This window comes from Mastacembelus armatus, chromosome 1 (genome assembly GCF_900324485.2).
Source record: "Mastacembelus armatus chromosome 1, fMasArm1.2, whole genome shotgun sequence".
NCBI classification, from domain to species: domain Eukaryota; kingdom Metazoa; phylum Chordata; class Actinopteri; order Synbranchiformes; family Mastacembelidae; genus Mastacembelus; species Mastacembelus armatus.
Window position 1 is genome coordinate 1,361,189 of NC_046633.1, and position 18,067 is coordinate 1,379,255.

The following is an 18,067-nucleotide window of genomic DNA, read 5'->3' on the forward strand; positions in this document are numbered from 1 at the left end:
AAAATAAAACAAAACATAAGAATCTTTTAATTTTTCTGTTTAGATTTTATTCTATTTAAAACTAAGACTTTTATGAACATATATCTCATCCTAATGATAATCTATTCTCCTCCAGATGCTCCAAAGCTTCTGTCAGTGTCAGTGAGTCCCTCTGCTGAGATAGTGGAGGGCAGTTCAGTGACTCTGACCTGTAGCAGTGATGCTAACCCAGCAGCTAAATACACCTGGTACAAGAAACATGGAAATCCAAGTCTTCAACCAGCCAGTAAACAGTTTAACTTCAGCTCCATCCAGTCCTCTGACTCTGGAGAGTATTACTGTACAGCTGAGAATGATCTGGGAAGGAGAACATCTGGATCCATCTTTATTCATGTGACATGTGAGTGAAACAGCTTCTTTAGAAAGCAACATACAGCTAATAATAGCTTATCCAGTCAAATATTCATATTTAATGTTGTTAAAACCAGGAACCAGTCTTGCTGATCACACGTATTTCTTCAGCTGTGCCTGCTGCCAGTCACAAAACCACCTCTAAAGTTTTCACTAACAGACTGAGGCTTGACACTGATTAACAGACAGTATCAGCTGACAAATGACTGATCAGTCTAATGTAGATCTCCTGTCTGTTGGGGTCCAGTTCCAGGTCAGTCAGTAAGAATCATGAATCTCATCAGGTTGACTCTGGTGGTCCTGATGCTGATTCCTCTGCTTGTCCTGAGTCTGTGGACGAGGTAAAACCAAAAATCCATCAGTTCCATCACTGCTCTTTCATTTCCTTCTTCAGACGTCCTTTAGTCTTAAAGTCATGAATTCCAGTTTGTTCACTTTCACATTTGTTGTTGTTGGATTCAATCCAGGAAGAAGAAAACTTTGTGTTTCAAAGCTGAACTGAAGGAACCAGTAATGTCTTTGTCCTTTACACAATCTCAGCTCATCATTTTGATTGAAATGTTGTTAAATACGTGTTCAGGTTCATGAATGAGGCTCCATCTTTTCCTCTTACTCCATCAGTTTGACTCTGGGCTTGATTATACGAACATCTCAGCCTTGACGCCCATCGCTGCAGCTCAGACAGACGACTCAGAGGAGCAGGAAGACCTGGTGTGAAGTCCAGTCTGGTTAGAGCCTCGTGTACGGTCATACAAATAGACTGGTTGTGTAAATACAGATATTTGAGCATTGATTTAGTTAGAGTGCAGTGCTGGGGGGAGTCCTGACCTTTGACAGTGTTACTGAGGCAGGTGTTAGAATAAAAGAGTTTAAAACTGGGTGGTCTCAAACCACCGTGGGGATAAAACAGCCTTAGAGTCTGCAGGCGGGACACTTGAGGGGCTTATTGGCGAAATGTAATCTTTTAAAGATTTGACTTTCTTTACATCTACCAAAATAAAGAAATACATCAGTGAAGGTGTTTGTGGAGTCCTTGGTTTTGTGGCTGGTTTTGGACTCATGGGAGGCACAAAGCTTTTCATAATTGTCCCGTCAGGTGTTTCCTGGGTGTTTGGAAGGTTGGTATTTCCAGGCTGTGGAACAGGTTCATTTTTCTGATTGACAGACAAAACAAACTAATATTGAAATGATATACAACAGAGTGGGCCTCAGATAATGGTTATGTATAATATGTGATTGAGATATGGGTTTAAATGTGAGTCCTTTAATTTGTAGAAAACTGATATTTTCTCTGTCAGAGAGAAGATGTTATAAATATAAATATGACAGGACAACAAATATGTGGAGAAAAGCAAAGGTGCAAACTTATTGTGAACTCAAAATGATGGATTTTTAATGGATGACAGAAAAGCCAAAGATTGTATCAACATCAACAAATACAATTCCTTTACATTGGAAATCTGCTTTTGTTTTGCCCCTATTGAAGGGTGGTGACCCCACCAACATGAACAACTACAGGCCCATTTCCAAACTTTCTGTTCTTACAAAAGTACTGGAGTCACTGCTAAGCCATCAACTTAAACATTATCTATCTACAAACATTTTGGATAATTCTCAGTCCAGTTTTAGAAAAAGTCAAAGTACAATCACAGCTGCTTTAAAAGTCGTGAATGATCTCAGTGATGCCCTGGACAAACAGCATTGTGCAGCTCTGATTATAGATCTGTCCAAATCTTTTGACACTGTAGATCATTCAATACTGACACAACAGTTACTAAACATAGGATTGTCAGAGCATGCAGGAGGCTGGTTCAAAAAACAGAACTCAGTCTGTGCAGGTAGATGGTGTCTGGTCCACATCTCTAACAGTTACGAATCGAATTCCACAGGGATCAATTCTGGGGCCACTTCTATTCATTATTTACATAAAAAATCTTAATACTTGTTGTTTGTAGGTGCAGTGGCTCCATTCAAATTTTCTCTGTCACGTCACAGTTGTTCTGGCAGAAAAAGCCAATGAAGTCTGTTCAGAACATTGACTTCTCACTGGAAGCATCAACTTTCAAACCATGTCCAGTGGATAATTGAACACACTGGAATTAATCCCAGTGTCACAGCAAGTTTTGCAGTGTCTGATTCAAAGGAACAGTCAGTAACTCCAACATCATTTCAGTTCCCTCTCACTGCTGCAGAGGGCAACAGTGAGCACAGTGGTTTCATTTCAGCCTCAAACTAATCATTTGTGGGTTTATTGTTCACACTAGAGTTTGATTCACTAACTACAGAGACTAATATAGAAAGAGACAGCTTTCACTGTCATGTCTGTTCATCTTTATGCTGTACATTTCAATTTGTTGGGGTCGCTCATGGAAGTAGAACAGATGGAGGCTGAATAAATGTGAAACTTCGTTATTTTAACACCTTTGTTCAACTGAGGCGACTTGTTTTGAAGAGTCTGATGTCATTGCGGTTCATCAAAGATGTTGGTCACCAGTGTGAACTATTGACACTTCCTGAACATGGTCTCCAGCTGTGATGTTTGAAGAATTAAATGTCCAGGGTCTCCTTAACTTAAAGTGCAAAGAGCTTCTGTCATTAAATGTGAGAATAAAGCAGCCAAAGTAAATATAGATGTGACTCAACAATCAGTGGAGGATGGGAAATGTTGTTTCATGGTCCTGGTTCAGTGTCTCTGATGTTTCACTGCCCTCTGGTGGTGAAGCTTCAGAGCTGCAGGTTCAGGCTTCATCCCTCTGAGTGCTGCCCCCACTGTCTGCTTTAAAGGCTCAGTTCACCCAAATGAAACAAACCAAACTGATTTTCTCTCTTCCCCCCAGTGTTATTGAACCATGCAGAGAGTTTTCTCACACTGGGAGAGTATTTTTTGAATGGTGAGTGTCTGACTTTCTGTGTTTCCCCCCAGTTGACTCCATTCATCAGTGTGTGTCCAAAGCAGCTGCTACCAGTCCAGTGGATGATGTGTGTTACATGTTGATGTTTGGTTCACTCACTCATCCTCTGCAGTGATACTGGGTCAATGCACCATTCACTTTCATCAGCTTTTTTGTTTTCTTATTTAAATGACTGATAAAATGATGTTTTAGTTCCAGTCTTGTTACTAACAGAGCACATAACTCATCTCTCTGTGTCTCTATAAAGTTTATTAACATTTTAAAGTTTGCAGACCAAACACAACTTTGTTAAAAGTTTAGTGTTTTTTGAAATGTGATTTATTGTACATGTTAAAAATTAAAAGAAGGAAGTCTGGTGTATTTTGACACTGTGAGGTTTTTTCTTCTGCTTAGGGATGACTGAAAAGATCCTCTTCTGAAACCACGTCCTTCTTCATAAATAGGATTCTTTACTGATGTGACAGACGGACCGTGTTGTTGTGGTTTGGACTGTTCCAGGTTTGGATCAAGAAACAGAGTCCTGTTAACAGGTCAGAGTTGAAGATATGTAATTAAACAACACAGGTCACCACAAGAGATTTGCAACTTACAGACTGTTATGCCCGACCTAGAGGAAACCTGGACATAACATGGGTTGCTTTCTCCCTGCTTCACCACTGTCAAGAAGAAGACAAGCATTTCAGACAAGATTAAGTGAAGGTAGCAATTTATTTGCTAAATATAATCCATGCCCAAAACAACAAACCAAAACTCTAATGCAAACCCTAAACTTCCCTGACCAAACAAAACCAAAGAAAAGACCCTATTCTACCCTGAGCTCCTAACCACAAAACAGGAGAAAACAAAAATAAATATAATTGGGCTTCTCCCTCCTATTACGTGCAACCTTGTGCTCCAAATATACAGTGTAACTAAATTCACAATTTTCTTTCTCTAAGGTTAAGCTCTCAAAATAACAATCTGTTCCAAAAATCACTAAGTGTAACACAAGTACACTCATTTCACAACATAGAGTACTGGTTCCTTTGGGAGTGGCAGAGATGGAGAAGGGCCATCAGGCTGGTGTCAGTTGGTGCTTCTGTTGTTTTCAGGGAAGGGCTGGGCCAATCCTGAAACAGCAATTTGGTTCAAATGGGCCAATCTCCATGGATCCACCTATAACTCCACACCCACTCCTTTCTCTCACACGCACACACCAAAAACCAGGGGAGGAGAGAGAGATGAAAATCACAATAATTCACAGCAACAACATTAACACAGACCAACACAACTTTGTTCTAACTTCAGTCTTTACAGACCTGTGGCTCATTGTGCATATTAATGATGTGAAGAGGAAGGAAGTCTCATCAGTGTCATTTGTCTTCTGCTTGTAAAGACAGAGGAGAGGCATCTTTAGAGACAACCTGCTTCTCTAACGTGAGTAGGGTCGTTTATGGACATGACTGAAATACGTCCTGTGTACATTTATTTACCTGCTGACATGTTTTATTGTCTCTGAAGTCCCACAGACTGATGACAGGAGCAGCTATGAGTTTAACAGCAGCAGCCAGTGGATTTGTCGTCTTCCTTCTCTCTGTGTCAGGTACTGTAGATCTACATTGACATTGGCTGCATGAAATGACAGGAATGTGGGGAAATGTGGGATTTGTAAAGTTGCAATGAAGCTGAGTTTGTTGGACTGTATGTGGAAATAAGTGGATGAGAGGTTTGTGAAAGACAAAGCTTTCTGAAACCCTGTACTCATTGGTTTGATGGACATTTGGTGTAAATGTCCAGTTGAAAGTGGAGCAGACTTTTTGCTGCTGACAGACTGAGAGCTGCAGCCTTTTCTATGTTCAATACTGCTCAGTTTGATTAGTGACACATTTCTTATACAGCACTTAGTCAAAGCAGCCTGAAGTAGGAAATCAATGAATGAACATGACAGATCAGCACTTTTCTAGGTTTGATGTCTGGACTGATGCAGTATGATGCAAACATTTCAAACCCTACAACACTAAACACTCTCTTCTGTTTCTGTTGGGGCTTTTTTGATGACATGTTGATTCATGTTACAGGGCTGATGTCCTCAGATCAGTTTTACGTTTCATTGGAAACTGAATTGCTTTGTACCAGTAACAACAGTTGGAATATTATGGATGAAAAACATGTGATTCTTAGATGAATAGTGACTTTCTCTTGAACATTTCCTCATAAAGGAACAAAACTTGGGCGTTGCAGCAGCTCTGAAGCCTGTTGTTGACCAGTCATTTCTGTCTGTGGCTGCTTTTAACTCAGTCAAGTTGCACTTTGACCATAGAAACTGGTTTCACACCAGAATATGTGTGAATATGTTCTCTCTGTAAATATTTCCTCTGTGCTTAGTGTGAACGTGAAACACAATTACTTCTGACCTACAGACACAACGTGAAACAGACATGTTCTTTCTGAAAGCTGCACTCAAAATAAGTGTTACATGCTCTGCTAGGATTTGTTCTCTTGCTTCTGTCTGTCTCAGGTACTGCACATCTACATTTATGTTGCAGGGTAGTTGGCACATTCAGAAATTCACTGTGGCGTGTTTTTGTTTGTTTTTCTTGGTAAATGAATATTTGATGTTTAACACTGTGCAACGTCTGAAACACCAGACACTCACTTCTCTTTTTTTAAAATGCAAGTCTTACAGGGAAGACAGTTGCACCTCATCAGCCTCAGTGTTGTGAACATTAAAGACAGTAAAAGTCTGTTTGTGTCATCTAGGATGGATGGAAGTAATGATTGTTTTAGACTATGGGGGAACGTAGCTAAATACATAGTACAAATATACTGGCAAGTATTTTGTTGTCATTATTTGTGTAATATTTCATGGTTCCAGTTTCCTGGATGTGAGTATTTTTGTGTTTCTCTTGCGTTGTTTAATAATGTGACTTTATTTTTAGTTGAGGTTTGGATAATTGTTTAGACCAAACACAGTGTAGATATCACTGACATGTTAACAAGTGATTACTTTTACTTCCTCTATTGTTAGTCTACAAATGCTCTAAGTGCAGCTGAAAGAAAGTCTTGGTTTGGTCCACAGATTTATGCAGCACATTGTAGTAATGTTTCAAAACTTTTCTATAGGAGCTAAATCTGATACGAAGCTACTGAGTAATTTAACCCTGCAGTGACCTGACTGACACGTTTGTCTGGATGTTGTTTGCTGTATCTGTCCCATGACATGAGAAGGTTTATTTCTTACAATAAGCAGCAACATATAAATTCAGGTCCAATTCATTTCCAAAACCTTTTCGCTCTTCTGGGTCAAAACAACTGCTGGTAAATGTAAGAAGGCCACAGAACATCCATCCATCCATCATCTATACCCCCTTAGTCCTAATCAGGGTCTCAGGGATCTGCTGGAGCCTATCCCAGCTCTCTCTGGGTGAAAGGCAGGGGTCCACCCTGGACAGGTCCCCAGTCCATCACAGGGCCACATAGAAACAAACAACCACACACACTCACACTCACTTCTATGGACAATTTAGAGTCACCAATCAACCTGACATACATGTTTTTGGACTGTGGGAGGAAACCAGAGGACCTGGAGAAAACCCACACCAGCACAGGGAGAACATGCATTACATTACATTATATCCATCTAAGACTGTATGATGGTCTGACTGAGTGCACAAAAATATAAACTTTCATTTCAGGCTTTAGTCTGAAAACAATGAGGGCAGGATCAGAACCTTAATGACTGAATAAACAGCAGCTGCAGTCATAATATTACTGATTACAACAGCCATTAAACATGACAGACACCTGATGGATTCTGAGGTTTGCTAGTTATTTTCTGAAACTACAGATGGAAAACTGTTGTTTTTATGAATATGATGATGTTTGCTGATGTGCTCTGTGTTACAGTGGTGCAGGCTCAGGATGGCTGGGGAGTGACTTACACTGCTACTGACATCTGTGCCATAAAAGGATCAACAGTGAACATAAGCTGCACCTACACATACCCATCTAATGTTAGAGTTCAGGAAACATTCTGGTTTACTAAAGGGACTAATACAGACCCAGTGGATCTGAAGACTCAGTCAGAGTATTCAGGTCGTGTTCAGTATCAGTGTAAAGATAAAACCTGCACTCTGACAATCAGAGACCTGAGAGACACAGACTCAGCTCAGTACAAGTTCAGGTTCATCACAAACCAACAAAGTGGACATTATACTGGTTCACCTGGAGTCACTTTGACTGTCACAGGTAAAACAGGTTATTTTTATATTAGTTATTTCCAACTATTCAACATTTGGAAACAGTACCATGAACATGGCTGCATGTGTGTATGTTGTTAAATCTAAATTTCTGCTCTGTTCCTCTTCTTTTTCCACATAACCAGATCTCCAGGTCAAACCATCTTCATATTCATCTTGGCTGGACTGTCACAACAGGTGTGATCTGCCTGGTCCTCTTTCTTATGTCTGGTACAAGAATGGACAGAAAACTTCACAGAAACAATCATATTATTATTATTATTCAGACTCCTTTAATTCTGCAGACAGCTATTCCTGTGCTGTAGCAACATATGAACATCTCCCATCTCCTTCAGTGTGTGAGTTTCCACCAGAGCCTTCCACCAACTTAATGTCATTTAGCAGAGACTTACAACCCAACTACAATACTGTATACTGGATGGATTTTAGCTGTGCTGGTAGCATTTCTGTAGAAATGGCAGTTCACCACTTTGACCCAGACTGAAATATCTCAACTACTATTAGAGCAGTTGGGATTAAAATGTATTGAGAGAAAACAGAGAATGAATCATATGATGTTGGTCACACCCACGGTGAATAAAAGGCTGAGACTTTACTGTTTAGTGAAACAAACTCTACAACTACTGGATGAAATTTGGAAATTCATTCATGTTGCAGCACTAACTCTGGTTTAAATCGTCTAAAACATATTTCATTTTTCAGGTGTCAAAGGTCAAAGCTGCAACAGAGTGACTTACACTGACAGAAGCATCTGTGCAGTCAAAGGATCATCAGTGGACATTTCTTGTACAGTCATGATAAAGACATTAGGTCTAAATTCTGGTTCAGTCCTGAACGTAGTGGTCGTTGGCAGAGTCCCTCACAGCCTGAGGACCTTAGTGAAGACTCCCAGTTTGCAGGTCGTGTTCAGGTCCTTGACCCAGAGACAGGACGCTCCACTCTGAGAATCACTGACCTGAGAGAGACAGATTCAGCCCAGTATCACTTCACATTCAAAACACCAGGCTTTGAATGGGGGAGTAGTTTACCTGGTACAACTCTGACTGTCACAGGTGCTGATCAACACAATCATTCATTGTGAAATTCATCATTTTCACTAACTGATTATTTATACCTGTGTGTTTTTACTGTTAACCAGTGACACTGTTGGTTCCTTGTCACATATCCAGCAGCTCTGCAGGTGCAGGTGACCAGAGTAACAGTCCTCCAGTCTTATACTGAGGCAGAGCTGAAGTGTCTCAGCAGTGACAGTCCAGCTGGTGGTCTCACATACGTTTGGTTTCAAAATGGACAGAAAGTCCCAGATGTTGAATCAGCCTCTTATAAAGGCCGGTTTGGTCCTGGAGACAACATCTCATGTGCTTTAAAAGAACACGAGGCTTGTCCTTCTCCTCCAGTGTGTCAGTTTCTGTCTCTGTATGTGGAACCAGACTAACATGACAGCAACACTTTTCAATATGAGTGGATCTGCAGTGAAGCTGCCACTAAACATTTTGTATTGAGTTTGTATATTTGGTCAGTTATTGCACTAAAGGAATCAGTCCTCATGTTTTCTTATTGATTTGATCTGCTCCAGATGGTCCAAGGCTTCTGTCAGTGTCAGTGAGTCCCTCTGCTGAGATAGTGGAGGGCAGTTCAGTGACTCTGACCTGTAGCAATGATGCTAACCCAGCAGCTAGTTACACCTGGTACAAGAAACATGGAAATCCAAGTCTTCAACCAGCCAGTAAACAGTTTAACTTCAGCTCCATCCAGTCCTCTGACTCTGGAGAGTATTACTGTACAGCTGAGAATGATCTGGGAAGGAGAACATCTGGATCCATCTTTATTCATGTGACATGTGAGTCAAACATAAAACAGCAAATACTAAAATAAAGATGTTTGATCTGTGGCTTCTTTACACTCTGGATAATGTCAACAGCATGTTACTTATAATATACAATAGATTTACAAAACAACCAAGGTGATTAACCTGATTGTAAAGTAATAGAAAAAACAGATTGGGCTTAGTAACAGTAAAAAAGCATCTTGTGTACAAGTATATAATGTAATTGCTTCATCATGCATTTGGTTTTTAATGTAATGTAAGTAGGATGTTTCTGTTTTTGAATTGTTTTGTGAGGTTGAGGACCCCAATGGAACTCATGCTTTTTATTTTGATGACAATAATCTGTTGTTACATGTCTTCCAGACCCCCCAAAGCTTCTGTCAGTGTCAGTGAGTCCCTCTGCTGAGATAGTGGAGGGCAGTTCAGTGACTCTGACTTGTAGCAGTGATGCTAACCCAGCAGCTAATTACACCTGGTCCATGAAACATGGAAATCCAAGTCTTCAACCAGCCAGTAAACAGTTTATCTTCAGCTCCATCCAGTCCTCTGACTCTGGAGAGTATTACTGTACAGCTGAGAATGAGCTGGGAAGGAGAACATCTGGATCCATCTTTATTAATGTGACATGTGAGTCAAACAGCTTCTTTACAAAGCAACATACAGCTAATAATACATTAGGCAAGGCAAGTTTATTTATATAGCACAATTCATACACAGAGTAATTCAAAGTGCTTTACAGAAATAAAAGACATAAAGCAAATACAAATACATAAGCAAGAATAAAAATAAAAGACATGCCACCACTTTGTCACCATATTTGCCCCTCATGATATCGACTATTGACCACGCTGACCCATATTTGTGGATCCCCAACTTTCAGTTTGTCCCATCCCCGATGGACTAAAAGACAACACAGACTATCTGCGGAGACGATCCTGAGTCCCGGCCTCATACGTCTAGGATCGAGTAGACTACAGCTGGAGGTTCCAAACCCCTTATTTAAGTCTACAGCTGTTTAGACCCGTATTCTAAGGATAACACTAAAGCGCCAGGGTTCCTAACCCCTGAGTCCCTGACCCAATTGGCTTTAGATCGAAGGTTCCTAACCTAATCAACTTAGAATACTGACCGTGAGTCCGATTTGTCTCCCCCAACTGGACAAAAGTAGTGACAAAACTACATTATACAGTCAAATATTCATAATTAATGTTATAAAATCCAGGAACCAGTTTTGCTGATCATACCTGTTTCTTCAGCTGTGCCTGCTGCCAGTCACAAAACCACCTCTGAAGTTGAGGCTTGACACTGATTAACAGACAGATCAGCTGACAAATGATTGATCAGTCTAATGTAGATCTCCTGTCTGTTGGGGTCCAGTTCCAGGTCAGTCAGTAAGAATCATGAATATCATCAGGTTGACTCTGGTGGTCCTGATGCTGATTCCTCTGCTTGTCTTGAGTCTGTGGACGAGGTAAAACCAACAATCCATCAGTTCCATCACTGCTCTTTTATTTCCTTCTTCAGACGTCCTTTAGTCTTAAAGTCATGAATTCCAGTTTGTTCACTTTCACATTTGTTGTTGTTGGATTCAATCCAGGAAGAAGAAAACTTTGTGTTTCAAAGCTGAACTGAAGGAACCTGTAGAGATGACAGAGGTGACAGGCTCTATTGACAACATGTCCACAACAATATGGTTCAAAGAAATCAGTCTGTAAATGCACTGGGACACATTTTCTTATTGATCTGAGGTCATGAAGTGAATTTCAATTTCCAGTCCCATGAGCTGAGTAGGAACCAGTAATGTCTTTGTCCTTTACACAATCTCAGCTCATCATTTTGATTGAAATGTTGTTAAATACGTGTTCAGGTTCATGAATGAGGCTCCATCTTTTCATCTCTCTCCATCAGTTTGACTCTGAGCCTGTTTATCAGAACATCTCAGCCATGACGCCCATCGCTGCAGCTCAGAGAGACGACTCATAGGAGCAGGAAGACCTGGTGTGAAGTCCAGTCTGGTTAGAGCCTCATGTACGGTCATACAAAAAGACTGGTCATGTAAATAAGGATATTTGAGCATTGATTTAGTTAGAGTGCAGTGCTGGGGGGAGTCCTGACCTTTGACAGTGTTACTGAGGCAGGTGTTAGAATAAAAGAGTTTAAAAGTGGGTGGTCTCAAAGCACCGTGGGGGTAAAACAGCCTCAGAGTCTGCAGGCAGGGCACTTGAGGGGCTTATTGGCAAAATGTAATCTTTTAAAGATTTGACTTTCTTTACATCTACCAAAATAAAGAAATACATCACTGAAGGTGTTTGTGGAGTCCCTGGTTTTGTGGCTGGTTTTGGACTCATGGGAGGAGCAAAGCTTTTCATAATTGTGCCAGGTGTTCCTGGGTGTTTGGAAGGTTGGTATTTCCAGGTTGTTGAACAGGTTAATTTTTCTGATTGACAGACAAAACAAACTAATATTGAAATGACATACAGCAGAGTGGGCCTCAGATAATGGTTATGTATAATATGTGTTTGAGATATGGATTAAATGTGAGTCCTTTAATTTGTAGAAACTGATATTTTCTCTGTCAGAGAGAAGATGTTATAAATGTAAATATGACAGGACAACAAATATGTGGAGGAAAGCAAAGGTGCAAACTTATTGTGAACTCAAAATGATGGATTTTTAATGGATGACAGAAAAACCAAAGATTGTATCAACATCGTCAAATACAATACCTTTACATTGGATATCTGCTTTTGTTTTGCCCCTATTGAAGGGTGGTGACCCCACCAACATGAACAACTACAGGCCCATTTCCAAACTTTCTGTTTTGACAAAAGTACTGGAGTCACTGCTAAGCCATCAACTTAAACATTATCTATCTACAAACATTTTAGATAATTCTCAGTCCGGTTTTATAAAAGGTATACAATCACAGCTGCTTTAAAAGTCGTGAATGATCTCAGTGATGCCCTGGACAATAAACAGCATTGTGCAGCTCTGTTTATAGATCTGTCCAAAGCTTTTGACACTGTAGATCATTCAGTACTGACACAACAGTTACTAAACATAGATTGTCAGAGGATGCAGGAGGCTGGTTCAATAACTATGTGTCAAACAGAACTCAGTCTGTGCAGGTAGATGGTGTCCGGTTCACATCTCCAACAGTAATGAATGGAGATCCGCAGGGATCAATTCTGGGTCCACTTCTTTTCATTATTTACATAAATAATCTTAATATTTGTTGTTTGTAGGTGCAGTAGCTCCATTCAAATGTTCTTTGTCACATCACAGGTGTTTACAGTTGGAATTAATCTCCATGTCACAGCAAGTTTTGCAGTGTCTGATTCAAAGGAACAGTCAGTAACTCCATCATCATTTCAGTTCCCTCGCACTGCTGCAGAGGGCGCCAGTGAGCACAGTGGTTTGATTTCTGATTCAAACTAATCATTTGTGGGTTTATTGTTCACACTGGAGTTTTATCACTAACTACAGAGACTAATATAGAAAGAGACAGCTTTCACTGTCATGTGTGTGGTGTCGTGTATAATGGAACATATATATGACTAAGTGTAAGGAGGAACCAATGAGGAGTGAGGGGTACATGAGGGTGTGACACACGGTGTGTGGAATAGGGGCTGGAGAATAATAAAAGCGTTTTGTGTTCAGAGAACTCACGAGTACAGAAGTATTCTTCATAAAATACGACATGGTGTCAGAAGTTCTGCAACAGTAACGTGGGTCGAACGACGAGGTCTACCTGAAACGGGACGAGAGGTGAATAAGCGGAAAAATGAGCGGCAGTGGGGATGAACAGAATGAGGAAGGAGTTAGCAGACCGGCTAGCACTCCCACTCTGTGGACAGACTGTTTAAAGGCAGACATCAGAAAGCAAAGCAAAAGTTCAGCAGATCGAAATTCGACGGAGCAAAGCCTCAAAGCAGTCGGAACAAAAACATTGAAGAACCGCAGTGTCACAAATGTGGTGGCATGCCTCACCCTAGACAGGAGTGCCCTGCTAAGGATGCTAAATGCCGTACCTGTGGAAAAAAAGGCCATTACCAACGTGTCTGTTTTGCAAGCAAGGCTGTGCATGGCATTGAGGAAGAGGAGGGAAGTTTCTTCCTTGGTTCTGTGACAATGCATACTGATCCATGGACTGTGGAAATCAGAATGATGGATAAAAATATCACATTCAAGCTGGACACTGGAGCAGATGTCACTGTAGTTTCACAGAAGGAGTTTGCCAACATTTTTCACAATGCGCAGTTGCCGGTGCTTCAGAAGGCAGAGAGACCTTTATTGGGTCCAGGGAGAATTCCACTGGAAGTGACAGGGTTTGTTAGACTTCAGTTGAGAAAAGGAGAAAAACAGATTACAGAGAAGGTGTATGTGGTCAAAAACCTGACTATGCCTTTGCTCGGACTGCCAGCTATTGTAGCTCTTGGTCTGTTAGCTCGTGTTGACACTATCGACATGGAGACTCTAATGTCAAGCTACCCCAAACTATGTAGCAGCCTAGGTGAGGTTCGACAACCCTATTGTATTAAGCTTAAACCTAATGCTGTGCCCTTCTCGTTGAAGACCCCGAGGAGGATTCCCCTACCATTGATGGGGAAAGTCAAAGTGGAGCTTCAGCGCATGGAAAGCTTGGGCGTAATCACTCGTGTGGAAGAGCCTACTGACTGGTGCGCAGGCATGGTAGTGGTGCCCAAGAAGGACAGCAAAAAAGTACGTTTGTGTGTGGACCTAACTGGCTTGAACAAGTATGTGTGCCGTGAAAAATACATTCTGCCATCAGTAGAACAGAGTCTTGGAACACTTGCTGGTGCTAAAATGTTCAGTAAACTGGACGCCAACATGGGGTTTTGGCAGATACCCCTCACCAAGGATTCAGCAAAGTTTACCACATTCATTACCCCCTTTGGGCGGTTCCACTTCAACCGTCTTCCGTTTGGCATTGCCTCAGCGCCGGAACACTTTCAATGCATGATGGCGGAAGTTACAGAAGGGCTGGAAGGCGTGGTTTGCCACATAGATGATCTACTGGTGTGGGGGCAGGATCAATTAGAACATGACACTCGACTCCATGCAGTGCTGCAAAGACTGGAAAAAGCGGGAATCACCCTAAATGTGGATAAGTGTGAACTCTCCAAGAGTGAGGTGGTCTTTTTGGGTCACATCATTTCTGACTCAGGCATACGACCTGACCCAAGAAAGACAGAGGCCATCAAAGCCATAAAAGAGCCCACTAATGTAAGTGAACTGAGGAGTTTTCTTGGCATGGTGAATCAGCTGGGGAAGTTCATCCCTCAGTTGGCAGAAAAAGACAAGCCACTTCGTGATCTCCTCTCTAAGAAAAACTGTTGGGTTTGGGATGTGGATCAGGCCAGGTCGTTTAAGTCGCTGAAAGGAGCTCTGTCTTCTCCTCCGGTGCTGGCCATGTATGACCCGAACAAACAGACAAAAGTGTCTGCGGATGCATCGTCATATGGCTTGGGCGCCGTTCTTCTGCAACAGTGGGGAGATAAATGGAAGCCTGTGGCCTATGCATCACGTTCACTTACTCCAACTGAACAACGCTACGCACAGGTGGAAAAAGAAGGACTGGCTCTAACCTGGGCATGTGAAAGATTTCGAGATTTCCTCCTAGGAAAACATTTCTGCTTGGAGACTGACCATAAACCACTTGTCAGCTTGTTTGGAGACCAAGCATTAGATCTTCTACCTCTGAGAATTCAGCGGTTCAGGATGAGACTCATGCGGTACTCTTACTACATTGTGCATGTACCAGGAAAGTCACTTTGGACAGCTGACACATTGTCACGTTCGCCTGTGGACTCTCACATGTCCAAAGCCGAACTGGAGTTGATGGAAAGCACTAACATATATGTGGACTGTGTGGTAGAAACCTTACCTGTTAGCCATACATATATGGAAATCATTAAAGAGCAGTTGAAGGCTGATAGTATCTGCTCTCGTGTCATGAAACTGTGTGCTGATGGATGGCCGGTGTATGCAAAACAGGAACCTGCACTGAGAGGCTACTGGCCGGAACGAGCTACACTCACGGTGCAAGATGGATTGCTACTAAAGGATACTAGGCTTGTGATTCCATCCACTATGAGGAATGAGGTGTTGGCGAAGCTGCATGAAGGACACCAAGGTGTGGTGAAATGCAAAGAACGTGCTCGTCAGTCTGTGTGGTGGCCAGGACTCAGTCAGCAGGTCAGTGAAATGGTGCTCAAATGCAGGTCATGTATTCAAGAGCGTCAGAATCCTAAAGAGCCACTCATGACATCTGAGTGCCCTGAAAGACCATGGCAAAAATTAGGGACCGACATGTTTGTACTTGGAGGGAAAATGTACTTGGTTGTGGTTGACTATTTTTCCAGATATGTTGAGATTGCACAGCTATCTAACACTAAGTCAACTGATGTCATTGTTCATCTGAAGTCGATCTTTGCTCGGCATGGGATTCCAGAGGTTCTGATGTCAGATAATGGACCACAGTTTTCTGGTCAAGATTTCACTCATTTTGCATCCACTTATGGGTTCAATCACATTACCAGTAGTCCAAAGTTTCCACAAAGTAACGGAGAAGCTGAACGTGCAGTACAGACAGTGAAAGGTCTCCTGAAAAAGGCTAGCGATCCTTATCTGGCTCTGCTCGCCTACAGAGCTACCCCTCTCCAGAGTGGTTTCAGTCCGGCTCAGCTGCTTATGGGGCGACGTCTTCGTACCACTGTGCCGACTCTTCCCTCCCAGCTGGACCCAGCATTGCCTGATATGCATGTTTTTGCTCGTAAGGAGAAGGAGAAGAGGATAATGGATACTGAATACTACAACAGGAGGCATCGTGCAAGACTTCTCAGTGATTTGGTACCAGGAGAGCACGTATGGATCACTGATGCTAAAGAATCTGGGACTGTGCTGCAGAATCACACCAGTCCAAGGTCGTATCTGGTGGATGTACCTAATGGTGTGGTGAGACGCAATCGTCAGCATCTGATACCTCTACACACTCATACAAGTGAAGGAGCAGCTTTGGAGCAACAGGAACGGCCAAAGACAATCACTGAACAAGTTTCTGTATCACCTGAGAAAATAGCTTCAAAGGCATCTGGTGTGACAGCTACTCCGAGGACCAGGTCTGGGAGAGCGATAGTCAAACCAGATAGACTGAATCTGTGAACTGAGAAAAATGGAAAGAGGAGCTCTAACATAAAGATGGTCTGATATTGCTTTATGTATGTGAATAGGAACGAGTTGATGGTGATGTTTTGCACATTAAGAAACTTGAATGAGGTACAGAATAGTTCAGACAGTTTAAGTGTATTTGAGTAATAAGAGTTAATTGTTATAACGTTTTCTTTCCTACAGGATTTAGATAGGAACAGGCCTTCATCAAAAGAGGCAGAATAATCCTCTAAGGTCTGGTGAGACAAAGGTAGTCTACCCTTTGTTCTCTAAAAAGGGGAGATGTGGTGTCGTGTATAATGGAACATATATATGACTAAGTGTAAGGAGGAACCAATGAGGAGTGAGGGGTACATGAAGGTGTGACACACGGTGTGTGGAATAGGGGCTGGAGAATAATAAAAGCGTTTTGTGTTCAGAGAACTCACGAGTACAGAAGTATTCTTCATAAAATACGACAATGTGTGTTCATCTTTATGCTGTACATTTCAATTTGTTGGGGTCGCTCATGGAAGCAGAACAGATGGAGGTTGAATAAATGTGAAGCTTCGTTATTTTAACACCTTTGTTCAACTGAGGCGACTTGTTTTGAAGAGTCTGATGTCATTGCAGTTCATCAAAGATGTTGGTCACCAGTGTGAACTATTGACACTTCCTGAACATGGTCTCCAGCTGTGATGTTTGAAGAATTAAATGTCCAGGGTCTCATCAACTAAAAGTGCAACGAGCTTCAGTCATTAAATGTGAGAATAAAGCAGCCAAAGTAAATGTAGATGTGACTCAACAATCAGTGGTGGATGGGAAATGTTGTTTCATGGTCCTGGTTCAGTGTCTCTGATGATTCACTGCCCTCTGGTGGTGAAGCCTCAGAGCTGCAGGTTCAGGCTTCATCCCTCTGAGTGCTGCCCCCACTGTCTGCTTTAAAGGCTCAGTTCACCCAAATGAAACAAACCAAACTAATTTTTCTCTTCACCCCCAGTGTTATCGAACCATGCAGAGAGTTTTCTCACACTGTGAGAGTATTTTTTGAATGGTGAGTGTCTGACTTTCTGTGTTTCCCCCCAGTTGACTCCATTCATCAGTGTGTGTCCAAAGCAGCTGCTACCAGTCCAGTGGATGATGTGTTACATGTTGTTTGGTTCACTCACTCATCCTCTGCAGTGATACTGAGTCAATGCACCATTCACTTTCATCATCTTTTTTCTTTTCTTATTTAAATGACTGATTAAATGATGTTTTAGTTCCAGTGTTGTTACTAACAGAGCACATAACTCATCTCTCTGTGTCTCTATAAAGTTTATTATTATTTTAAAGTTTGCAGACCAACACAACTTTGTTCTAACTTCAGTCTTTGCAGACCTGTGGCTCATTGTGCATATTAATGATGTGAAGAGGAAGGAAGTCTCATCAGCGTCATTTGTCTTCTGCTTTGTAAAGACAGAGGAGAGGCATCTTTAGAGACAACCTGCTTCTCTAATGTGAGTAGGGTCGTTTATGGACATGACTGA

General features: G+C 41.7%; 1 protein-coding gene and 1 pseudogene across 1 annotated transcript; both read left to right on the forward strand.

Annotated features, from left to right (window-relative positions):
- The first annotated feature begins 93 nt into the window (after positions 1 to 93).
- LOC113128051 (B-cell receptor CD22-like) lies at positions 94 to 1,107 on the forward strand. Its single transcript, XM_026303093.1, has 4 exons — positions 94 to 379; positions 638 to 731; positions 858 to 900; positions 1,012 to 1,107. Exons 1-4 carry the CDS (start codon positions 94 to 96, stop codon positions 1,105 to 1,107), a joined length of 519 nt encoding a protein of 172 aa, XP_026158878.1.
- A 3,559-nt stretch (positions 1,108 to 4,666) lies between these two features.
- Positions 4,667 to 11,672, forward strand: LOC113128695 (sialoadhesin-like; annotated as a pseudogene).
- The last annotated feature ends 6,395 nt before the right edge of the window (positions 11,673 to 18,067 follow it).

Bases quoted from the DNA above. Each gene is read 5' to 3' on its own strand.
- LOC113128051 (XM_026303093.1), top strand. From the start codon at position 94: ATGATAATCTATTCTCCTCCAGATGCTCCAAAGCTTCTGTCAGTGTCA. The intron at 380-637 runs GTGAGTGAAACA...GTTGGGGTCCAG, and splicing joins CATCTTTATTCATGTGACAT to TTCCAGGTCAGTCAGTAAGA. The intron at 901-1,011 runs GTAATGTCTTTG...TTACTCCATCAG, and splicing joins AAGCTGAACTGAAGGAACCA to TTTGACTCTGGGCTTGATTA.